This window comes from Cydia strobilella, chromosome 22 (genome assembly GCF_947568885.1).
Source record: "Cydia strobilella chromosome 22, ilCydStro3.1, whole genome shotgun sequence".
In the NCBI taxonomy this organism is placed as follows: domain Eukaryota; kingdom Metazoa; phylum Arthropoda; class Insecta; order Lepidoptera; family Tortricidae; genus Cydia; species Cydia strobilella.
Genome location: NC_086062.1, coordinates 2,321,322 through 2,345,427, shown reverse-complemented (window position 1 = coordinate 2,345,427; position 24,106 = coordinate 2,321,322). Strand labels below are relative to the sequence as shown.

Here is a 24,106-nt window from a genome sequence, read left to right as displayed (position 1 = left end):
TCGTCTGTCCACGAACTGCCCCTTGTCACAGTGTACCCGCCTTTTAATAACAATTCAAGATGGCGGGAACCAGTGACAAAGTAAGGGTCAACTGATACTCTTTTTTTTTAGCTAATCGTAAAAGTAAAAATGATCAAAATATAAGCTATTAATAAATAATGATCCTCACAAACAATGTTGCTAACAATACAGATTTAACCTAATATGATTCGAGATATATAGGCTCTGAGTATTCATTTTAATCTGGTTCAATCGAGTATGAATTTACTATTCTCACGCTTAACTCGGCTCTAATAATCTTTTCGCTTTTTTTAATGCTTTCTAAATAAATTCGATCTGTTTCCGATATGATACTGATCTGTCAGTATCAAAAGTGACGTTTATGGTTGAAGAAATGTCACTTTTGACACTGACAGTTCAGTATCATATCGGAAACAGATCAAATAACTAAAACTCGAATTGGCTTGTGGGTGGGTTCAACAAGTTCCTAAATAAAGGTAGTACTACAATATTAATAAACGCGCTAAAAGCCTGAATTTGCTATTATTCGTTTGTCTTAATCTGTCATTGTTATTGTATTTGTATGAAAGGGATAAATTATAAAAAATACTAATTGAGGTTTGAAAAGTTATATGAATAAGGGGCCCACTAACTACCAGTCCGCCGGACGATATCGGCCTGTCAGTTAGAACAAAAATTTGACAGTTCCGAACAACTGACAGACTGATATCGTCCGGCGAACTGATAGTCAGTGGGCCCCTTAAGGGGGCTACTGTTTTAAGTCTGTTTGGTATGAATAGGCAATACGTATAATATTCTGATCGCCATTCCTCCATCTGCTCTCAGTTTTTTCGAATAAACTATTTTGATTTACGCCAGTCGCCAACTGAGCAAGATCATAGGAATATTATATTAGATTTACTGGCTTACGAGTATTTGTGTGCATCTGCGTGCTAAAGATGGTCGCGCTATACCTACAGGCTGGCTCAGAGAATACGTTGACAAAATTGTTTCGGAAATATTTTTTTACAAAATAAAAAATTATTACAGGACATTTTTTACACAAATTGATTATGCCCCACGATAAGCTCAAGAAGGCTTGTGTTGTGGGTACTCAGACAACGATTTATATAATATATAAATATTTATAAATACCTAAATACATCGAAAACACCCATGACTCAGGAACAAATATCTGTGCTCATCACACAAATAAATGCCCTTACCCAGGACCATCGGCTTCACAGGCAGAGACCCACTAGGCCAGACCGGTCGTCAAAAAAAACATAAACGTAGATACAAATGTTATTAAAAATTAAAACTACAATCATTTAACAAAAACAAAACCTATTTCTTCAGAATATTCACCTTTAGTTTTGAAAACTTAAAACTATAAAAAAAATAGCTCCGAACGAAGCTCCTCGTAATGAAGAATTACAGACACTAGAATACATACACACACACACTACACTACACACACTACGACACTAGAATTACATATCCAGATCCAGACTTTCTGACACGAGTCGCAGTCGATCATCTCACCGCTCGCGTTATATAAACTTCCCGACGTGTCCCTGTGATGTTATTTATTTACTTTAGTTTATAATATATCAGATATTGGCACAGATGTTATCATTCTGAGATAGATGCAATGTCACATTCGTTATTTTAAAGGCGGTTTTAGACTAGCGTATTTTTTTGCGCGTATACGGTCGTTTCGGCGTTACGAGCTTGACACGCGCGTTACATTTCCCTACATTTGGTTTTTATGCGCTTACAAGCGCATTACATTTGCCTATATTTGGTTTTTACACGCTTACACGCGCGTTACTTTTCCCTACATTTTATCTATTACACGCGCATACGCGTACGCTTGTATAAAAAGATAGTATCGTCTGTATCGGCCCTAAAGCCAAATAACATTATTATATCTACTGAATCGCTGAACCTGTGCTAATACAAGATGAAAATTATAATTACCTACTTAATTACAGTGACATTATCTCGATGCCGAAATTAACTTCTTAAATATAATAGTAAAGTAATTTAAGTTAAAACGCCTGTTGTTTTTTTTGTGGCATTAAACCATTTTATTTTCTTTTTTATTGGCAAGAAAAGCATATTCGGAATATAGAGTGAAAGTGTAAATAAAACATTGCCATTTCTTAGTTTGTTAACAAAATAATTACCTTACGTGTCGTTGTGAATGGCTACTTACAATAAAACAATAAAAAAAACATTTATTCATGGAAACAGCATACATATACACATATTACAAACACACACAACATACACACAAATTACACACACACACACATACATACACATATACATATATTTTCAAATAGGCACAACCTCCGCCAAACTGTATAACAGTTTGTTGGCAGAAATAGGCTCCCTTTCTTTACATACACTTTATTCATTAACACTGTAGCGATAATTCCACACGCCATTTATGTACTTTGTTCATAATTATTGACTTTAACAACAAGTATTTCGCGTGTATTTTGATATTGATCAATTATATGTAAGATTAGTGCTATAGGTAAATTTCAGGTCCTCAATGTTATAGTTTCAAGAATTTTATATAAAACGTATTGAATTATTTTATCTAATTTTTTTATTAGACCCGACATATTTCCCCATAGCAGAGTTCCATAGTCATGAACAGAACGCACATAACCGTAATACTCGTATCTTATTGAAGCATCTTTCAGGCAAGTAAGCACCGTTTTTATAATTTTCACAGGAATACATATATTTTGTAATGGACATTCAGCTAATGGCTCTCTCATAAACTTCAATTTTAAATGTCTTTGACGTCATAATGTATTCATAAAGGGGGTCAGGTCATATTTATTATTAACTCACACGCACGATTGGAAATAACTATAGTACGTATAAATTTAGAAAGTTCACCTATAATTTTAGACCGCTTGTGCCTACATTTAGGTTCGCGTGAAAGGATCGAGAGGACCAGAAATTTGGGCAACATTGGGACAACTTCGGATATATATACAATATATAAACATAATAATTATTTTCGATACCGATTGCAAACAATAATGAGATTTAAAAATTTAAGGTTACAAATGTTTATATGTATAAGTGCCGTACACGAAGAGAGGCATATGCTCAGCATAGGGCGACAGGATGCCAAAATGATGAAAATGATTTTAGTCTAGTTTATATATTGAAAAATTTCGAAACTATCCCCTTTTCAAAGAAACTCTATTTAATACACATTACTACATATAAATTAAGACAGTTCATTACTACTCATAATTAAATACAATTACCAACATAACACTCTCACAAATATATCTCTAACGTTGCTGTAATTTCATTTTTTTGGTTCACTCACAAAAACACATTCTCATACTCGTGTTACCTTTAATCGTGTGTTAAATAAATCGTTAGTCACTTGCCGATTTTATACCAATATTTTCTTAATTATCTTAATAATCTTCCTTTCCAGGCAACCATGAGCGCCCCAGAACCGGAGCAGATCCCGGCGGCCCCTGCCGGGACCCCGGCGGATCCTCCCGAGCCGGACGGGCCTCTGATCCCGGTCCCCGCGCCCCGCAAGACCGCCCGCCGGGGGCCTAAAGTCCTGCAGGAGAGGCCGAAACGTGCGCTCTTCTGTCTCACACTCAAAAACCCGATTAGGAAGGTCTGCATCGACATTGTTGAGTGGAAGTATCCTTTTCAATTTTTTTAATTAATAGTTAACCATGCAACCGCCAACGCGCGGCTTCAGCCCAATATCAACCCTCATGCATTCCGATAAGGTTCAAGATGAGGCGCCGCGCACGATAGGCGTGGCATTCAAAGGGTTGAAAATATTTGTACTCAGATAATTAATCTTTGAGCCCTGTTTTTATTGTCGGTTTCCATCTAATTAGGGTCAATCACTGGGCTGTTGGTTATATTGTTACGAACTAGACAGTTTTTGGATTATTATGCAACACGATAAAGAATCTAGGCCAAAACGATGACCGTCAGAAAAAATAATTCTTATTCTTTTCTCTTTCACTTTTTACAAAGGTAGAGTTAGCACTGAAAATGGACTATGCGTAATTTAACGTCATGTAATCATGTTCAGTTTCTCCACAGCATGACGCCATACACAAGCAAAGAATACACATAACCTTAATTCAGTGCGCACAATATTAAATTTATCGGTCATTACCACAGCTAAAATTGTGTCAACTGAGTAACTAAATTACTAGTTGATACAAATGACTAATTACTATTGCAAAACGGAAAAGCAATTAGCACTTTTAGCGCAATATGCGTTCGAATCCACAATATTTAAGCCGTTTATCCGCGGAGCTGAAACGACCACCCGCGCTAAGTAAACAATTATATTTTCAGCCTCTAATGGTTTTAAATGCCTAGTCATTTTATTAATGAATCTAGATGTAATCTATTACAGAGAAAATTTACTCTTATTCTTTTTTCGTTACACTTTTTAAATTGGTATATAGTTAGTAGTTGTAAAACATAAATATGGACTGCCTCAACAGACTGTATCCCCACAGCATAACGCCATACACTGGTAAAGAAAGCACATATCCATAATACAATGAACACATGATTTTTAATTGAACAGTCCATATAATACAAAAAGAGCTAAAATTGTGTCAACTAAGTAGCTAAATTATTCGTTGATACGGAAACGGAAAAACAATTAGCACTTTTAGCCCAATATGCGTTCGAAACCACAATATTTAAGCCGTTTATCCGTGCCGGTGCTCAACCGGCCACCAGCGCTAAGTAAACAATCATATTTGCGGCCGCAATCCGCAACAATCGGGCACATGGGCTTTAAATAGCATATTATGTCATAAGGGACGAAAATGATATCGGATAAATCGGAGTTGGTTTGGTGTTTTATGAAGATCCGTCTGCTTATAAAGCCTTTAGGGTCGCGGGAGCCGAGAGAGAGAGGGGTTATTATGATAATTGAATCAGGCTATCTTGAAACACATTTAACTTATTGTATGGTTGGTGCAGTAGGTATTCAAATTGTACAATTCTTAACGCATACCGCGCAATATCAAACAATAAACATATTGTAAATTCATAATACCTTTTAATTGAATTTGAATTAGTTTTAAATAAGAGAGAGAGTAATGCTGCGTTATGGGCACTTTACTATTACTTGGAGGTGCAGATGTCCATAGGCTCATCACGCGGGCCGTATGATTGTTTGGCACCTATTTTGAATATAAAAACTTCCAGTATGTGGATATACACCTTGACCCCAAGGAACCCATATATTTAATCCCACGTTTTGGCGCATGTTGCCCCACAATGCCCCAGAGGTGCAGGTTTTATTAGCTCACGTAATGCCTTTCTGTTGTCGCCGGTAAATTTTTGGGCGTGTGTTTTGTACGTTCATATAATAATGTTTTATTATAGGTCGTCAAGAGAGTTTCCTTTTTTCATTTGCAGAACACGTAACGTATACACGCTGTTTTTTTAAAGGCGGTTCCCTGAGCCAGAAGGGGAAAAATCTCCTTATATGATCATGTTTTACTAAGAGGCGTTGATATTCGTAGATGTGGAAAAAATATACGTAGTTCTTGACTATATTATCTTTAATATGCTATGATAGCTTCCGATACACGAATTATGACACTTCGCTCGATACAATTAATTCCCAAAGTTACCTCTAACTCGTACTTTTAATCCAACATTACTCGGTTATTTATTATATAATACTATAAACAAAAAAAGCAGAAAAAACAATCTTAACATAAATAGTAATTTCATAGCTTTCGAATTTAGATATCTTAAGGTAACGTTTTTAAAATAAATAAAAATCGACAAAATTCGATCAAAATTGACACTTGTCGCGCATGATCTTTCTCGTTCTTTCTTGCGAAATGTGACAGTGACAGCGGCAAACCGATGGAACGGCCTTAATTTTAAGGGTGCATTCCTGAGCTGAAAATAAAGTAACTTTCTCAAAGAAACCGATATTCTAATTAACTCCATTTTGTAGATAATCAATGATTTATTTATATCTGATAAGGCCCCTACGAGCGTGTACACTTGCCTTAGTCCCTGTTTACATATTTATTAGTGTTTAGTATGAGTTTTTGGATTTGCTACTAAACGCAAGTATGTACTATCTCGAACGATCGATATTCGAAATGTCATATATATCATAGTTTTTAATTTTTTGGTGGATTTAAATATCCTTACGTCATTTTTGAGTTGAAGGAATTTCGATTTTATTTTAATCAATCAAATTCCAAATTTAAATGACGTTAATTGTTCCTGCCACTTCAAGCGATATTATGTCCGTTACAACAACGCTATTAATTACTTTTTATAAAAAAAATTAACTAGTTATGCCATTCAGTTTCCTTACTTGTAGGTACTCGGCCATACCCCAAGGTTAACGGAGTTTAAAAAAACACCGTATATAGGTACTAACCTAACGAAAAATCGATAGTTGAAATTCAATTAGACGATGAATTATATTTAAAATTAGTTTTCCTGCATGCATATTTACAAACGGAATGGTCATATCTACAGTTTTTTTATTTATTTATATAAAGTGTTTAAAATGAAATCGAGGTAATAAAGCGCGCAGTTGTATTATACGAAAAACGTGATGCGTTTGTCGCACACCATTTTACATCAGAGGGCCACCGCGAACCACGTTCGACGTGTTGCCTCCTTGTACACTTACGTACGAATTTACATGTGCGACAGAGAGGCAACACGTCGAACGTGGTTCGCGGTAGGCCCGTATATAATCTAATGACCATATATAACATTGTTTTACGCGGTACACGCGCATTGTCATTTTTCCTACATTCCGTTGTTCGCATGCGTTCAACGCTGCGTGTATCGCATAAAACAACCGCGCGCTCAAATCAATTTGACTAGAGGTTACATGCCGACGTTGTATAAAATAAAGCATACATATCAGTTCTCCCTTTTTTTATATTAAAAGGTAACCATTTGACCGCAATCTCACCTGACGGTTCCGATGCAGTCTAGAATGGAACATGCTTACCTAAAAGATGTCTATTCACTCTCGATTTAAAAAGATCCAAGTTATAATGTACTGCCTGGACTGGGAATAGATTTGCAGGAAGTGAATTCCACTCCTATACGCATAATAAAGATTTAGATTTAGATTCATTTATTTCATAATACAGATTACATTATAAATTGCAGGCATGTCAATTTACAAGAATTCATATTATGATCGTCAAAACAAGGATGTCATAAGAATATAATCAATAAAATAATAATTTAAAAATTAAATAATTACAGAATAATAAGATTTCAAAATAATGTCAAGATAGTATCTCCTGTGGTGGATCGTCAAAATACATCATTCACTAACAGAATACAACGGTTTATCCAACAAAAAATCTCTTAATCGGCGTTTGAATGTTTGGTCACACAGTTCACTTCTTATAACAGCCGGAAGTCGTTCATAATAGGTTGGTCCTATGACACGAGGGTTTTTCTGGGCTAGGGCCATACGGCGAGGAACCGTTCTTAGCCGTCCCGTGGTACGGACGTTTATACCCTCAACATGAACCCGTTTAAATTGAGATATATTGTTTCTCACGTACATTATGATTTCAAAAAGATATAAGGAAAAGTGCGTCATAATGCGATATTCTACGAACAGGGGCCCTATTCGAGATGCACAACTGTCAGTTTCGGCTTCAACATCAGTTCAACAGTGGAATGAATCATTTGTTCATCAACCGTGGAAAGTATCATTTGGTACAACCAAAACTCATTCATTGAAAAAATTATTTAACAAAAATCAACTTTGTTTTCTTACTACTATACGGTTTAAAATGGCTCTGAACTCGTCGTGGTTCGGTTTGGTTTCGTTGTCACCTAACTGTGGATTGCTAATGTCAAATTTACCTATCTGACAACACACGATTTCTTCCATTCAACTGAAGTTCAACACGTAACGTCACTTAACGCATGTCGAATACCGCTCCAGATCTCTACACGAGTGTCTGGCATTCACTCCGACCAAAATGCGTAGCGCGCGTTTTTGAATAATTAAAACTCGTTTTGCATAAAGCTGGATGCATAGCGTTTAGTACGAATCAGTGGCAGAGTAACGACGTAAGGGTGAAACGCAAGTCCTCGTCTAGTCCCACGGTGACAGAACGGAGATGGGGGGATTAGATTATGTAATCCCATCGCACACCCCGAAATACAAAAATAATCCGTAAACTAAAACATAAAAATAATCGCGCGTCCGTCAGTTAAAGACGAACAGCCATCAATCTGATTTATTGAGCGAACGATATAATCTCACTATACTTTTATCGCGGTTATAAATTTAAAATCCGCCAATGTTATAAAGATTGAACGAAAATAAATAGGTCACTAGGAGGAAAAAAAACGAGATCACTTTGAGAATTTAGAAACCAGAGAAAGTAAACTGACAGCATTTTGAAATAATATACTTTGATTCAGGCGTAAGGTATAGATTATTTTTATTTTTTATTATTCTTAGCGAACATGGACGCAAAATTGGAACCTATTCACACTACTTAGTATGAAATTTTAAAAGTAGGCAAGCTCAAGAAACGGGCCGGTGTTTTTTTAGCCAAATTGTATTATACTAATTCATGGTACATAACATACCTAAAATTTTGTATGGCCTATAAATTCACCTCACAAAATATACTAAGGGTTAAAACACTCTGCATGTTAAAATAAAATATGATTGATACAAAGAATTAAATATTATTTGTTTCTCAATAAATAAATAAAATATATTATATATATTTTATGGAACAGGCAGCACATCACTTGCTATATTGATTTTGGTAGCTCGTGGCTACAGAGTTCACAGATGGAGGTTTGGAGGCTATTCTGATTTAACAATTTGTTACGGTTTTGATCTTGTTTTGATACGACCTTGATGATAGCTCATGCTGATTGGTGCGAAATGCACTGGAAGCAATTAGACATCTTGCTCGTTCTTATTGGTGCGCGTGCGACAATAATAACATTAAAACCACAACAAATCGGTAAATCTGAATCAGCCTAAAGGTGGCCGCAGACAGAGACAGCGGAGTCTTAGTAATAGGGTCCCGTTTTTACCCTTTGGGTACGGAACCCTAAAAACAACCCAACCCAAGATTCCAATCGGACATCCAGCAAGTCTGGAAGCTGTTGAAACAATGTGAAACATACGCAAACATTTCAAATTCCGCCTTTCCCGTTTCAACAAACTGACATCAAGTTTTTGAAGTCCCGTTCGTAATTCATGTGCCATCCCACGCGCCTCGCGTTTCCGGTTCCTGACACTTGCCACAGTTTAAACATAATAATTATATACGAAACGAAGTAAATAGGGCACAGGGAAATATAATCTCGCTCGAATCTGGAGCAGCCCAACTGGGGTATGGGGTAACTCCACCTTACAGAAAGACCACAGCCATAATAGCACTGCTATTGTCAGCATGTAGTGTTGGGCTATTCCATCTGATTTCAACATTTTCAAATGAGGTGTGCCGTGTGACTTTTAATTTGAGTAAAAAAAAATGAAAACTATCCTTATGGTGTCAGGAAAGATATACCACCACAATTTTTTTTTGGTGGGTGTGTTGAATCCGGAAAAATGCAGTGGTGCTAGATGTAACTAAAGATGAAGTTTTTGACTGGAGCACGAAAAAATTAGGTATCGTTCGGCAAAATGATAAAATATGTCATCCTATGTTAATTTAAATGTCGATGTTAAAATGGAAAATGGGAACAAGACATTAATTTACAAGAAGAAAATTAAATTATAAGTTTTATTATGACGCATCCACACTGTGTTATGTCAAAGACGATGAAGAGTTAGCTTAGATGGCCTCCAGTACTCCACATTTAATAACTGAGACACATTTATATAATATGACAGCTCACAGACAGATAAACTGCTTACGGATATCAAATATTACAATGTTGCCTTTTGTGAGTTCCTTAATTAGCCTGCAGACCGTTCGAATGGATGATCCTGACCACCATCTTCGCCAACTGCATCGCGCTGGCGGTGTTCACTCCCTACCCCAACAGTGATTCCAACTACACCAACTCTGTGCTGGTAAGTCTACAAACCCTGAATCCTTACTCCAGACCTAGTGAATTCTGACCACATTGTAGCCCACTGCATAAAGACCAACTACACCATCAACTCCGTGCCGCTAGTATCTTCAGACCCTGTGTTCTCACTTCAAACCAGGTAAATCCTGACCACCATCTTAACCCACTGCTCGTTGTCTCACGCCTTACCCTAACAAAGACGAACTACACCAACTCTACGGTGAGTCTTCAGACACTGGATCCTCCAGACTAATCGAATGGATGATCCTGACCATCATCTTCGCCAACTGCATCGCGCTGACGGTGTTCACGCCCTATCCCAACAGTGATTCCAATTACACCAACTAAGTGCTAGTAAGTACCGTTTATATATGAGTTAAGAGCTCATAATCCACGCAAATCCAGAAATCCAGATGGGAGGATGACATTAAAAGATTTAATGCCCACTCAGGAGGAGAGGAGCAGCAAATCGGGCTGCTTGGAGAAGAAATGGAGAGGAGTATGCCCAACAGTGGGCGCATACTCGCTGAAATAGAAGAAGATAAGATAATCCACGTAAAATATTTCTTTGCAAAATCAAGTAACATTCGCCGAGTGTCCCAAGACGTTCCTTGGAAAGTTTATCAATAATCAGCTCATTATTCCGAGCCGACCACTTGTCAGTAGGAAGTTTTTTGACCAGTGTTCAAGGACATTTTGTTCTAAAGGACTTACTGAAAGATAATAGTTGACCTTTTTTGCATTACGAAATTTTTAAACCAAGACCCCATATCGCCAAAAATGTTTTTATCTTCTTCTAAAGCTGCTTCTTTATAATTTGCAGGAGAAAATCGAATACGTGTTCCTGGTCATCTTCACGGGGGAGTGCTTGATGAAGATCTTTGCGTACGGGTTTGTGATGCACGCGGGCTCTTATCTGAGGAATGGATGGAACTTGCTGGATTTCACCATCGTTGTAATTGGGTGAGTGGAACCTTCAGTAGTGCCTTTTTCTGTAGTAGTTATACCCTTGACATACATAGGTACTATTCCCAACACGAAACAAAGACGGTAATGCGATCTCGAACTTACTGGGTTTTAGGTCAATGAAACTTAATCAATTTTTCACTCTCTCACTCCAATGGGCCAGCTAAGGAGAGATGCCAGGTTAGAGTGGCTATACCTATACGGTCGCCATAACTACTCCTAAAACAGATTCCCACTGATGTCGTTAAACTGATATGATTAAGATGAATTTCATCACCGAAAGTAAAAGCAGTAGAGAATTATATGTCTGTCTCATTGCAGAATGGTGAGCACGGTGCTGTCGAGCATATTCAAAGATGCGTTCGATGTGAAGGCGCTGCGGGCATTCAGGGTGCTCCGACCTCTGAGGCTGGTTTCTGGAGTGCCAAGTGAGTATTTTTTTGGAAGCTATTGGTTATGTGCAAAGTGCGTGATGAGTAAAGTATTTAGAAGCCATTATCACTATGTGGCAAAAGAGTGAATTCTCGTGAGAGCAAATTAACATGCTTTTTGACATCTCTCAACTGTCAAACAACTAAGGTGTTACTAGTGTCACCTAGCCAATAATTAGAGTCAAAAGGTCTTGGTCTTCCGTTAACGGCATAGGCTTCATTCTTTAAGAATTGTATTGTTGCTGTAAACTCATATGCTAAATTATTAGTACGGCATGTATGGGGGATAACCGGATTAGATTTCTTCCTTTTCCGTAAATCTGTAAAAGTTAATATATTTTTACCTCACTCGCTCGGAAAACCTCAGTTTATAGCGCGAAATCTGCGTGCAAATGTCTATTTTATCCGCTAGCGTGCAAAAGTCATTTGAATTTCGACCACGATGAATATGTGTGCTTTTCTCTTGTTTATTTTGTTTGGATTTCAGTGTGTTATGTCTTAATTTGATATGTATTAAATATGATTATTTATATATATATATATTCATTACATCACATTTTCCTTGTAGTGAGGTGAAAAATTGTGTATTCCGCACGGCCCAAAATTATTTGGCGTCTCGTGTCCTGAAAGCCTCGCTACGCTCAGGAATCTGTCTTTGAACCATTCGCTTCGCTCATGGTTTAATCTTAGATTCCTTCGTTTGCTCAGCTTTCAATTTCAACACTCACGCCAAATAACCACTTTGCAGCCTTGCATAACAAATAACTATTAATTTATTTGGTGTCAGAGGGCAAGTTTTTTCTGTTTAATCTTCTTGTATGTGTACGATGATTTGAGTGGCAATAAATCATTAATTGTATTCTATTCTATTTCCAGGTCTCCAGATCGTATTAAACTCCATCCTGAAAGCGATGATCCCGCTGCTCCACATCGCGCTGCTGGTCATTTTCGTCATCATCATCTACGCCATCATCGGCCTTGAACTCTTCTCCGGGAAAATGCACAAGACCTGCTTCAACAAACACACCAGTAATTACTAAGTTTAAACCATAGATAAGTACTATTTAAAACGCGGCATGCGCAATGTCTGATCTCCTGAATTTTAATGATAGATAGATAGATAAACCATTTATTCGTTTGCCACAATACACACATAAAAAAGAAACAGAAGAGATACAAAAAGCGACATTAAGATAAAAAAACAAAACTTAAAAAATAAACCGTAGGATTGCTGTGTGCGTTGCAGCAAAACAAAAGGGTTTTGGCTCAGTTATACGCTCCACTCTTTCGAGCGAAGCACTGGTAATTCTGCTAGCGGATATTTTTAAATTCTTATTGTCTCATATATCTAGAGCCCGTCTAAACTAACTTTGGACCGACTTAAATATAACACAGTGAAGAGTGTCATTTTATATACTTACGTCATATTTTCATAGAAATTTGACATTTAGAGAGACACACACTTTGTCATTGCAATCGCCATGCACAGTTAGCTTGGTCCGACTCTAGACCTAGACAGACAATAAGCACTGACGTATGCATAAGTTACGTTAAGTTCTGCTGTCTTGCTGCTAAGAGGGACAGGAAAAACAATACTTATTATAGCTTTCTGTCCTGAAAAAAAATTGACCTACTCTGTCTAATTATACATTTCTTTAGACACGATGTTTATTTTTTTCAGACGAGATGATGGACTCTCCCCACCCCTGCGATGTGGATAACGGGTTCAACTGCTCTAGCCTGGGCTCCGAGATGGTGTGCGGCGAAGGCTGGATCGGCCCTAACTTTGGCATCACCAACTTCGATAACTTCGGGTTGTCCATGTTAACGGTCTTTCAGTGCATTACGTTGGAGGGCTGGACCGAAGTTATGTATAATGTGAGTACCTACTTTGACTTGAAAAAGATTAAACAGACTTTGCTAAAGTCTTAATGTCCCATGTAAATCTTGTACAATTTTAATATTGTCTTCGGTTACCGCGATAGTTACTCATGAAATAAAACTATGAAAACGGATTATATCGCGTATATTGAATTTATAATACATCCCGACGTTTCGAACTCTTTACAGCGTTCGTGGTCAACGGGTGACTGAGGAAAAATTACAAAATGCAAAAATACCCACATACTAAAATAATGAACAATCATAGACTACAAACTTTAAGGCTGGTTGTACATGCAAAATCGGTTCATAAGGCTAGTTATACACTATAATTATTTTTCAAGTAAAGATATATACATATATATACGCGATAAAAAACTATGCCGGCTCCAACCCTACACCACGGACCCGAGAAGATTTAATTCCCTCCTAAATTGTAGGAGGGTATCCCAATATGGGACCGGCAACAAACTCGGCGGGACACATCTTTTCAAAACATCAGAATGTCCAGCATCATCCAACACTACGGTCTCACAGTCTATGTCTCGCTTGCTCCTTTATCAGGTGGACTACAGGATCCCAAGCTGGTGGTAGAGAAAAGCCATCTTCCCTATTAAAGTTTGGATATTTCTTAATCTCAATGGCCTCGCGCAGCATTCTGGGTATGTAACGCTTCTCCTTGGCAAGAACCAGAGGCTTATCAAACTTGATTGAGTGATTGGCTTTATCCATGACATGCTCACAGACAGCAGACCTAGGTCCACGGTGCTTGACATCAGCTATGTGTTCCTTCACCCGAGTGGAAATGCTCCGTTTCGTCTGCCCGACATATGATAGGCCACACTCACAGTCCAGCCTGTACACTCCTGCAGTCTGTAGAGGGGTATTGCATTTTACAGGCCTCAGGAATTGTGACATCTTCTTCATTGGCTTGAAATATGTTTTTATAGAAGCACGCTTCAAGATGTGGCTGATCCTGTCCGTGACCCCCCTGACAAAAGGCAGAATGGCAGGCCTGCGCTCAACTGTGGGGATCTTAATGTGGGACCTCTGGTTAACCCGCGGTATCCTGAGCTCGTTTGCCTGGAGCGCGCGCCTGGCATGCTGGAGCTCCGCGGCCAGATGCTGGTCATCACATATCCTCTGGGCTCTCTGAAACAAAGATTTGCCTACTGTAACAAGTTGACTGGGATGGTGATGCGATTTGCCATTTAAGTACCTATCAGTATGAGTAGGTTTCCTATACACAGTGCGACCTAGGGTGTTATCAGGATTTCTTTTTACCAATACATCTAAGAAGGGGAGAGAACAGTCTTTTTCCAACTCCATAGTAAATTTTATTTTGCTATGGATGGAATTTAGGTGATCCAAGAAAGTTGAAACACTACTTTTTGGAAGTATAGTAAAAGTGTCATCTACGTATCTTTTAAATGCATGCCAGGCGCGCGCTCCAGGCAAACGAGCTCAGGATACCGCGGGTCAACCAGAGGTCCCACATTAAGATCCCCACAGTTGAGCGCAGGCCTGCCATTCTGCCTTTTGTCAGGGGGGTCACGGACAGGATCAGCCACATCTTGAAGCGTGCTTCTATAAAAACATATTTCAAGCCAATGAAGAAGATGTCACAATTCCTGAGGCCTGTAAAATGCAATACCCCTCTACAGACTGCAGGAGTGTACAGGCTGGACTGTGAGTGTGGCCTATCATATGTCGGGCAGACGAAACGGAGCATTTCCACTCGGGTGAAGGAACACATAGCTGATGTCAAGCACCGTCGACCTAGGTCTGCTGTCTGTGAGCATGTCATGGATAAAGCCAATCACTCAATCAAGTTTGATAAGCCTCTGGTTCTTGCCAAGGAGAAGCGTTACATACCCAGAATGCTGCGCGAGGCCATTGAGATTAAGAAATATCCAAACTTTAATAGGGAAGATGGCTTTTCTCTACCACCAGCTTGGGATCCTGTAGTCCACCTGATAAAGGAGCAAGCGAGACATAGACTGTGAGACCGTAGTGTTGGATGATGCTGGACATTCTGATGTTTTGAAAAGATGTGTCCCGCCGAGTTTGTTGCCGGTCCCATATTGGGATACCCTCCTACAATTTAGGAGGGAATTAAATCTTCTCGGGTCCGTGGTGTAGGGTTGGAGCCGGCATAGTTTTTTATCGCGTATATATATATATCTTTACTTGAAAAATAATTATAGTGTATAACTAGCCTTATGAACCGATTTTGCATGTACAACCAGCCTTAAAGTTTGTAGTCTATGATTGTTCATTATTTTAGTATGTGGGTATTTTTGCATTTTGTAATTTTTCCTCAGTCACCCGTTGACCACGAACGCTGTAAAGAGTTCGAAACGTCGGGATGTATTATAAATTCAATATACGCGATATAATCCGTTTTCATAGTTTTATTTCTTGTACAATTTTATTTGTTTTACCCATGACCACACAATCGTTTAGCAACATAAACTGACATGTGACCGTTTAAAAGGATAGGTTAAGATTTAATAAAATCACAAAATAGATAGATAGATAATTTCTTTATTCATACCCACAACATACATGGCATTGAAAAGTACAAGATAAAAACATGCATGCAAAATGAAGCTTGTTTTAATAAAGTAACAAATAATTCAGGTGTACCCCAATGAAGCATTTTGGGACCAGACCTTTTGATCGCCTTTGGAATGGAGAATGATCCTAACTTGACATTATTGTGGTTTTCAGATTCAAGATGCGATGGGCAACAGCTGGGAGTGGATTTATTTCGTGTCGATGGTCATATTGGGAGCTTTTTTCGTCATGAACCTAATTCTCGGTGTGTTGTCTGGGTACGTACGAATCATTAACATTGAACCAAATTATACTAAATTATTAAGACCTATAAAGGGACTTAATTACACATAAACTTCCAATTTATCTTAGACGTTTTGAGGAGGACCCCGTGGAAAGCTAAAGAAAATATCAACGTCTTCTAGCTGAATCACAACGTGAGGTTTTCCAACTGGGTCTTTTTTATCAACCGTAACACTAGGATTGTGACTGGTATCTTTCAAGGGTGTCTTAATGTTATTAATAACATTTCAGAGAATTCTCCAAAGAGAGAGAAAAAGCGAAAAACCGGGGAGACTTCCAGAAACTTCGCGAGAAGCAGCAACTAGAAGAGGACCTGAAGGGCTACCTCGACTGGATCACGCAGGCCGAGTACTTGGAGCCTCTGGCAGATCAGAACGACACTGCTGACCAGCTGAGGGAGTATAGTTTAGGTAAAATAAAACAATTTCAAAATTATTTGCGTTCTCTGCATTTGCGGCAGATGCCTCAACCGCTGAGCCACCGCAATCAAAATTTTCTCGGGTATAAGCCTTTTAAGGCTCTTTGGCTAACTTTAAGGTCAAACAGTATGGTTCGTACCTCAGGTGATTCCTGTTTGACATATATTTCAATGTTTAAGGAAATTTTGTAACTTATACTTAAATTGTGTTTAAGTCACCTGTAACTGTCACTTTTCTGACCAAATGTATGGAGTATGACATTGACTGTCAGTTTTATTACGATTACTAACTGGCTTTAAATGGTACACAGTTAAATTAAAACCAAAGAATATGTTAAAACGCGTATAAATAAACAGAAGAAATAGATGATATAGGCTTCTACCAATAATTTCTACAAGGTGACAGTACACAATTATGAATTTATATATTTTTTGCTTGTCAATTTACAGGAGCAGGAGCGGCAGAAAACCACGACTCATCAGACCATTTAGGAGTAGAGTTGAGTGAACCACAGAAAAGCTGCCTTTGCAAACTCTGGAAGCAAGACTTCGATAAAGTAAATCCTCCTTTTTTAACGCAAATATAATTATCCGCGCTAAACTTGGTAAAGGATGTTATGTAAAGAAATTAAGTGACCTATAAATGTACTAAAATTGTAATAGATAAGAATTCAAATAATCGAACTTAAACTATCGTGAGACATATTTCAAAATATTTAGATCAGTACGGTTTTTACTCACTAATATTTTTAGTCGCTTTTGGCGACATGTTTTGGATTCTTTGGGAATCCTTCCTCAGGCACGAGTGTCCGCGGCGGTTGTACGTCGTGCCAAAAGCGACTAAAAATAATAGTGAGTAAAAACCGTACTGATCTAAATATTAAGAATTCAAATGGTAAAGAATTGTATCAACATAAGGGTCAAAGAACTAATCTTCTTTAATTCTCTACGCCAGATACTGAACTCAAGCAATAATAAATGCTAATAGACATTAAAAGGTATCTGTTGTCCTACAGATCAATCGAAGAATGAAGCGTAGCTGTCGGAAAGCAGTGAAATCGCAGACGTTTTACTGGCTGATCATTCTACTTGTGTTCCTGAACACTGTGGTGCTGGCCAGTGAGCATTATCAGTAAGTATGTTTTAAAGGCAGGAAAATAAAAAGAGTTTCACGTAGATAAAGGAAAATGAAAATACAGAGAAAATATGAAAACGGTATGATTTCAAAACACAATGATGATCCTAAGAAAAGAAAACACTGGAAGTGTAAAGAGACTTTTACTAGGTAAAGAGCAATCCTCTAAAAAGTATAGGAATTAAAGTATAGTAAGTAACCGAGGACAACTTTAATCAATTGGGAAAAAGAGTGCTTACAATATGTCTGTAAGCTTTTGGATATTTTATATAAACTATATTTTTATTTCAGGCAACCAAGCTGGCTGGATTTGTTCCAAGAGTACGGGAACGCCTTTTTCGTAGCACTTTTTACTTTAGAAATGTTCGTCAAGATGTACAGTCTAGGATTACAAGTAAGTTATAGGCCTAAATTATGTTTTTATATCTCTCTTCTTCCTGCCCTTATCCCACGTTATGTGGGGTCGGCACAACATGTTTTTCTCTTCCATTCTCCTCTATCTTTCGTCACCTCAGCACTCACTCCTTTCTTTCTCATATCCTCTTTCAAACAATCCATCCATCGCTTTTTGGGTCTACCATACGCTCTCCTTCCATCAACATTCATCCCTAACATTCTTTTATGTTTTTATATATTAATATTTTATTTTTAAAATCGTTTTGCCATGTGATGACCGGGTGAACATAAATGGCGAGATCTTCATCGACATATATTTAATAAAATATTGTCTGTGTCTCTATTTCCACAATTTTGAACTTAGTTCCCTTCTTTTTCTTCCACTTCTGATCTCTTAATATCTTGTACGTCTACTCTCAATCATTAATTGTGCCATTTTCAATCAAAAGGGTACTTATTGTCGGCTGTCAATAAGGCGCTATTTCTATACATCTTCAATTTGAAATCAACCTTATTGACAAGCGACAATGTGGTACCTTATTTTATCCTTACTTTATCTAAAAATGGATTTTCCATTTGTTTATTACTACATTAATACAAATAATATCATACGTTTTAATATATTTGCATTGTCTTAATTCTCATTATTATAATCATTGATTACTTTGACTCCTTTTTAAATTAAAATAATTACTTTGACCCCTACAATACCGCCTACTCATGTCGGTTGTCAATAAGCCGCTATTTCCATATAGCTTTAATTTGAAAAAACCTTATCGACAAGCGACAATGTGGTGCCTTTTGGTTGAAAACGTCACATATTTTTACAATCCTACTTACTGTCCAGGGTTACTTCGTGTCGCTGTTCAACCGCTTCGACTGCTTTGTGGTGGTCGGGTCCATCAGCGAGATGGTGCTCACAAAGACGGAGGTGATGCCCCCACTGGGAATCTCCGTGCTGCGGTGTGTGCGGCTGCTGAGGGTGTTTAAAGTCACAAAGTAAGATTAAAGTTGTATTTTAGCGGATTCTTAGATTCATCCCAAAAACTGCCGGTTTTTTTTTTCATTTTATGTTATCTACAACAAAATTTCTCCTTACCCGTAAAAACGAATATGAAAAATTTATTTCAGCTGAAATTATTATTTAAAGTTAATAACATTGTCTTCGGTTACCGCGATAGTTACTCATGAAATAAAACTATGAAAACGGATTATATCGCGTATATTGAATTTATAATACATCCCGACGTTTCGAACTCTTTACAGCGTTCGTGGTCAACGGGTAACTCAGAACCCGTGAGGGTGAGTATATTGAATTTATAATACATCCCGACGTTTCGAACTCTTTACAGCGTTCGTGGTCAACGGGTAACTCAGAACCCGTGAGGGTGAGTTACCCGTTGACCACGAACGCTGTAAAGAGTTCGAAACGTCGGGATGTATTATAAATTCAATATACGCGATATAATCCGTTTTCATCGTTTTATTTCATTAATAACATTGATTAATAACTAACCATTTTCCTAGATATTGCTTTTGCCTAATCCTTTAACTTAATTACGCTCCCGTGAAAATGAAACCGATTACCGATTACTAACGATAGAAATTCAAAATGTGTGCCTATTATATGGCGCGAAACTTCTAACCAATAGTTATATTTGCTTAAAAAGTACCTCTACTTTATTTGTAAAGTATCTGGACTATTTTTACTAGTTTTTTGTCAATTATTCTTCAGATACTGGCGCTCCCTCTCCAACCTAGTAGCGTCTCTCCTCAACTCCATCCAGTCCATCGCCTCGCTGCTGCTGCTTCTGTTCCTCTTCATCATGATCTTCGCGCTTCTCGGCATGCAGGTCTTCGGAGGAAAGTTCAACTACGATCCCGTGGAGGAAAAGGATCGACACAATTTCGATTGCTTTTGGCAGGCGTTGTTGACGGTGTTTCAAGTAAGTTAGTTACGTTAGTTATATTTATAAAGACATCATCTTGATCATCAGTAACAAGAAACTTCATCATTATTATCCCCAGTCAGCGCACATTAATGAAAATGTTAACTTTTAATTTTATTTAAGCGATAAAAGATAATATATTGTAATACAATATTGTCAATTATTTATTCAGATCCTGACGGGCGAAGACTGGAACGCGGTGATGTACGAAGGCATCAAGGCGTACGGTGGCGTGGGCTCCGTCGGCATCGTCGCCTGCATCTACTTCATCATTCTCTTCATTTGTGGCAACTGTATCCTTTGCTGTAGCTGTTTTATATTATTTTACTTTACTTCTTTATATCTATAACTTAATGCTTTTCAGCAATTAGGCTGCCCATTGTTTACCTCTACTTGTGTTGCTGTTTTCTTTCTGTATTATTTTTTTCTATTGAGATGTTCAATGAAGAGTATTATTATATTTATTTAATTTATCTCAAACGTACTTAAATTGAAACAGAAATACGCTCGAACATTATTGGCTTGTGCACAAATTTGGGGTAGCCAAGAAACTCACTATATATCACCATCAAGCCCTAAGGTTAGAATTGAATCAACGTCAAAAAGAAGCGGCTTCAGCGATAAAAAAAAAGTCATGACAAGCCCGGCTCATGGTTTCCTCTTTAAAAAAAATAAAAATATAATTAAATTACCCACTAATATTTTTTCCGCTATTTTAATCATTAAATACAAAGTTTATCATTAGAATCCCTATTTTAAAAGTTGTAACTTTAACCCTTATCATAAAAGCCTTTTAATGCCCTTAACTTATAAATACAGACATCTTACTAAACGTCTTCTTGGCCATCGCCGTAGACAATCTTGCAGACGCAGAATCGTTGACTAACATTGAAAAGCAGGAAGCTGTGCGTAACGCCTAGTTCATATCAATCAAACCTGAATGATTGACATTTTTTGCTTTAGCAACTTTAATTTAAATTTGTTTATCATGTTTTTAGAATCCCGATGAGAAGGAAGCCGGTAGTGTAATAATCGATGGTGCACATGCAGATACTGATGATGAATACATTCACGACGACGATGCGTATACTACGGACAAGTAAGTTTTTTTAATGGTATCAGTCGATCCAGTTTGCTTTTTGGATCAGATGCCTAAATAGGACATGGGACGACTCATTGCATTAAAGTTAAAGCAATGTCTGACACTTTACAACATTTTAGGCAGAATAAATTATTTACTTACTTACTTACTTCATCGTGTCGTCAAACTCGAGTTAAAGCCTTCTTGAAGTACGGAAAATAAGAAAGCTGCTATTTTGACGATGAAATATTGCGTTTGTGTATATAAATAAAATCTAGCAATCGAATGGTACCATTTTTTTAACTTAATACCTATATTTTGTCACTAGTTCGGAGCGCGAATATGAAGAGACAGGTTCAGAGGAAGAAGAAGAAGAAAGAGTCGAGATAGAGGGTGGAGAGGAAACAGACAGGATAGAAGAAGAACAAGAACAGGAAGAAGAGATTATTCAGAGGAATCATATAGGTATATCGATTGATAGATTATTCTGTTGTTGTTGGATAAAAACTAGTCTCAATGAGGTTCTTTTTCAAATGTAAAAAATTGTTGATTTGGATTAGGTAAAAAATTGCGGATACCTGGGACCCGTTTCTCAAAAGCTTGTAACTTGTAATGCAAGCGGATGTCACTTTTTTACAGCTTTTGTTAGAAAGGGACATCCACTTATATTACACGCTACAAGCTTTTGAGAAACGGGCCCCTGATCATAATAAATATATATTTAAAATAGGAAATGTGCAATGTGCTTTACAAAGGTCATACGGTTTTTGTAAACAAAATCCAAATAACAACCTAGCACCCGAAAGAATAGGGTTTTTTGCATCGAGTAATGTACAAATAATACTTACCTATTTACTAGCAGGTGTGGTGATAGATAATAGTTATTTGTTATACAAGGGTGCAAAGTTGTACTTTACCCGCGAGTGTGGAATCGAAACACGAGCAAGCGAAAGGATTCTATAGTTGAACCACGAGCGAAGCGAGTGGTTCTAAAATAGAATCCTGAGCGTAGCGAGTGTTTCAACACACGAGAAGTAAAATACATTTGCACCCGTGTGTAACACAAAACTTTTCCCCTCACTATAGCGAGGAAAGAGCAACATCCACAGGCGTTAGATCATCTTCATCACTGGAACCACAAATTTTTTACGATATTATAACAGAAAACACTGATTTTTACGTGAGTCGGTGAGAAGAACAGTAAAAATTTTGTTGACAATGTTGACATTTCTGTTCTGACGTATGAAATGTCAACGATGCGTTTTGAAATTGCATCGACTCAACTTGTGCGTTCAGAATTATATTTAACATCATTATAAAAAATCTAACGTTTCTTATGGAATTTTAAGGTTTATGACTTAAAATTATTAAATAAAGCTAAATTTGGTATTTTTTATTAGATTCTCAAACCATTTATTTAATGATAATTAATATCGAACGAACCATTATTATGAGCGTTTTACGTTTTGTTATCTGTCAAGCTACTTAAACACGCTCCATCCAAGGTCAAATTACTTTCCCCACTAGTGGATAAAATGCGTTTTTCCCCGCTTGTATTGAAGGATAAACGACAACTTTCCGAGCTAGTGAGGGGAAAAAAATATTTACAGTTAAAAAATAATGCAAAATTGACATACCTAGTTATAATCGTTATGTAAGTTGATGAAACGATTTTCGTTTGCTGATATCTACTGTGAATTGATTATGTTTTTACATGATTTTCATATTATAAATAAACTTAAGAACATTTTGTAAATGTCAGCAAACTTCAAATTTACAAAATTATTAATCACTAACATTTGTTAACATCTATGTACTAGTTTAAGTAATATGCAGGTATTAGATTAATCCGTGGAGATGGTAAAAATACTAACAATGCATTAGGTTCTAACAAAGAAGGACCCACTGTAACCGTCATGGAGCTAACACACAAAGAAACAGAACCTAACTATGCAACAACAGTGAACACAGAGGGCGAGGAGCCAAGATTGAAGCGAAAGCCGACAACATCATCGGCGAGACCAAGGAGGTTGTCCGAAGTCGACATACACGACTCTAAGAAACCCATCCCTGATGCTACCTCCTTCTTCATATTTACCAAAACCAACAGGTTAGGGTGTGGGACAGCAGCATCTACAGCTTCTATTAATTACTTTAGATGTTATTTTTGGAAGTATTTTTTGATTTGATGTTTCTTGATTTGTCATTGATAGTTTTATCGTCACAATTTATTCTACTTCAATTTTATTTCTTACGATTGATTTTACATCATTGATGTCACTGTAACTATCAAAGACGAATTTCTTGTTATTTTTCACGCCTTTTTTTCTACTTTAATGGTTTTAGCTGTTTTATTATGTATATTTTAATATTACTATTATTAACACGTTTATGAGCTACACTCACTTTAATTATTTTAGCATTTTCTTATTCTAAAATATTTTTAGCTGAGGATACAAACTGTAATGAAATTAGGTATCTAAAATATTTTACAGGGATTTGGGCATGTCTATAGAAGAGTTTCTTTAGTTTAGGGTATGCTCTAGGTTTAAAGTGCATTTTAGATTTAAACAAAAGTCTACTGTCGTCTCTTTCTATCTCACAAAGATGCCGGGCAGTCTGAAGAAGAAGGGACGCTAGTTACCGCCAGGCCACGGCGAGTTTCAGAAATGAATATGACCAATCAAGTGCCGCCTATACCGAACGCTAGTAGTTTCTTCATATTGTCACCAAAGAACAGGTGATTGGTGGGGGACGTACCTGATCTCATTGTCTAAATTGGCATCATATTGTCACAATAGGCGAATACATATGTAGCAGCAATTGTACAAACGATGAAATCGAGCACATGCAAACATAAAACATAGTATATTACATCCG

At 37.3% G+C, this 24,106-nt stretch overlaps 1 protein-coding gene across 6 annotated transcripts in view; it reads left to right on the top strand.

The window, feature by feature from the left end:
- LOC134751532 (muscle calcium channel subunit alpha-1-like) overlaps positions 1-24,106 on the top strand; it is a 134,299-nt gene that overhangs the window by 73,911 nt on the left and 36,282 nt on the right. For 5 of the 6 annotated variants that reach the window (XR_010128674.1, XM_063686967.1, XM_063686968.1 and 2 more), the window contains exons 3-20: positions 3,482-3,702; positions 10,003-10,108; positions 10,931-11,070; positions 11,395-11,501; positions 12,381-12,533; positions 13,186-13,382; positions 16,119-16,222; positions 16,479-16,657; positions 17,116-17,222; positions 17,682-17,797; positions 18,092-18,194; positions 19,044-19,195; positions 19,932-20,142; positions 20,318-20,438; positions 20,965-21,050; positions 21,144-21,244; positions 21,555-21,691; positions 23,111-23,336. Coding sequence is in view for 5 of the 6 variants with exons in the window: in XM_063686967.1 (XP_063543037.1) it covers positions 3,488-3,702; positions 10,003-10,108; positions 10,931-11,070; positions 11,395-11,501; positions 12,381-12,533; positions 13,186-13,382; positions 16,119-16,222; positions 16,479-16,657; positions 17,116-17,222; positions 17,682-17,797; positions 18,092-18,194; positions 19,044-19,195; positions 19,932-20,142; positions 20,318-20,438; positions 20,965-21,050; positions 21,144-21,244; positions 21,555-21,691; positions 23,111-23,336 (2,561 nt within the window). In the remaining variant the exon portion in view is untranslated. The remainder of the gene's footprint in view (positions 1-3,481; positions 3,703-10,002; positions 10,109-10,930; positions 11,071-11,394; positions 11,502-12,380; positions 12,534-13,185; positions 13,383-16,118; positions 16,223-16,478; positions 16,658-17,115; positions 17,223-17,681; positions 17,798-18,091; positions 18,195-19,043; positions 19,196-19,931; positions 20,143-20,317; positions 20,439-20,964; positions 21,051-21,143; positions 21,245-21,554; positions 21,692-23,110; positions 23,337-24,106) is intronic. The other variant, XM_063686971.1, reaches the window with a different exon arrangement.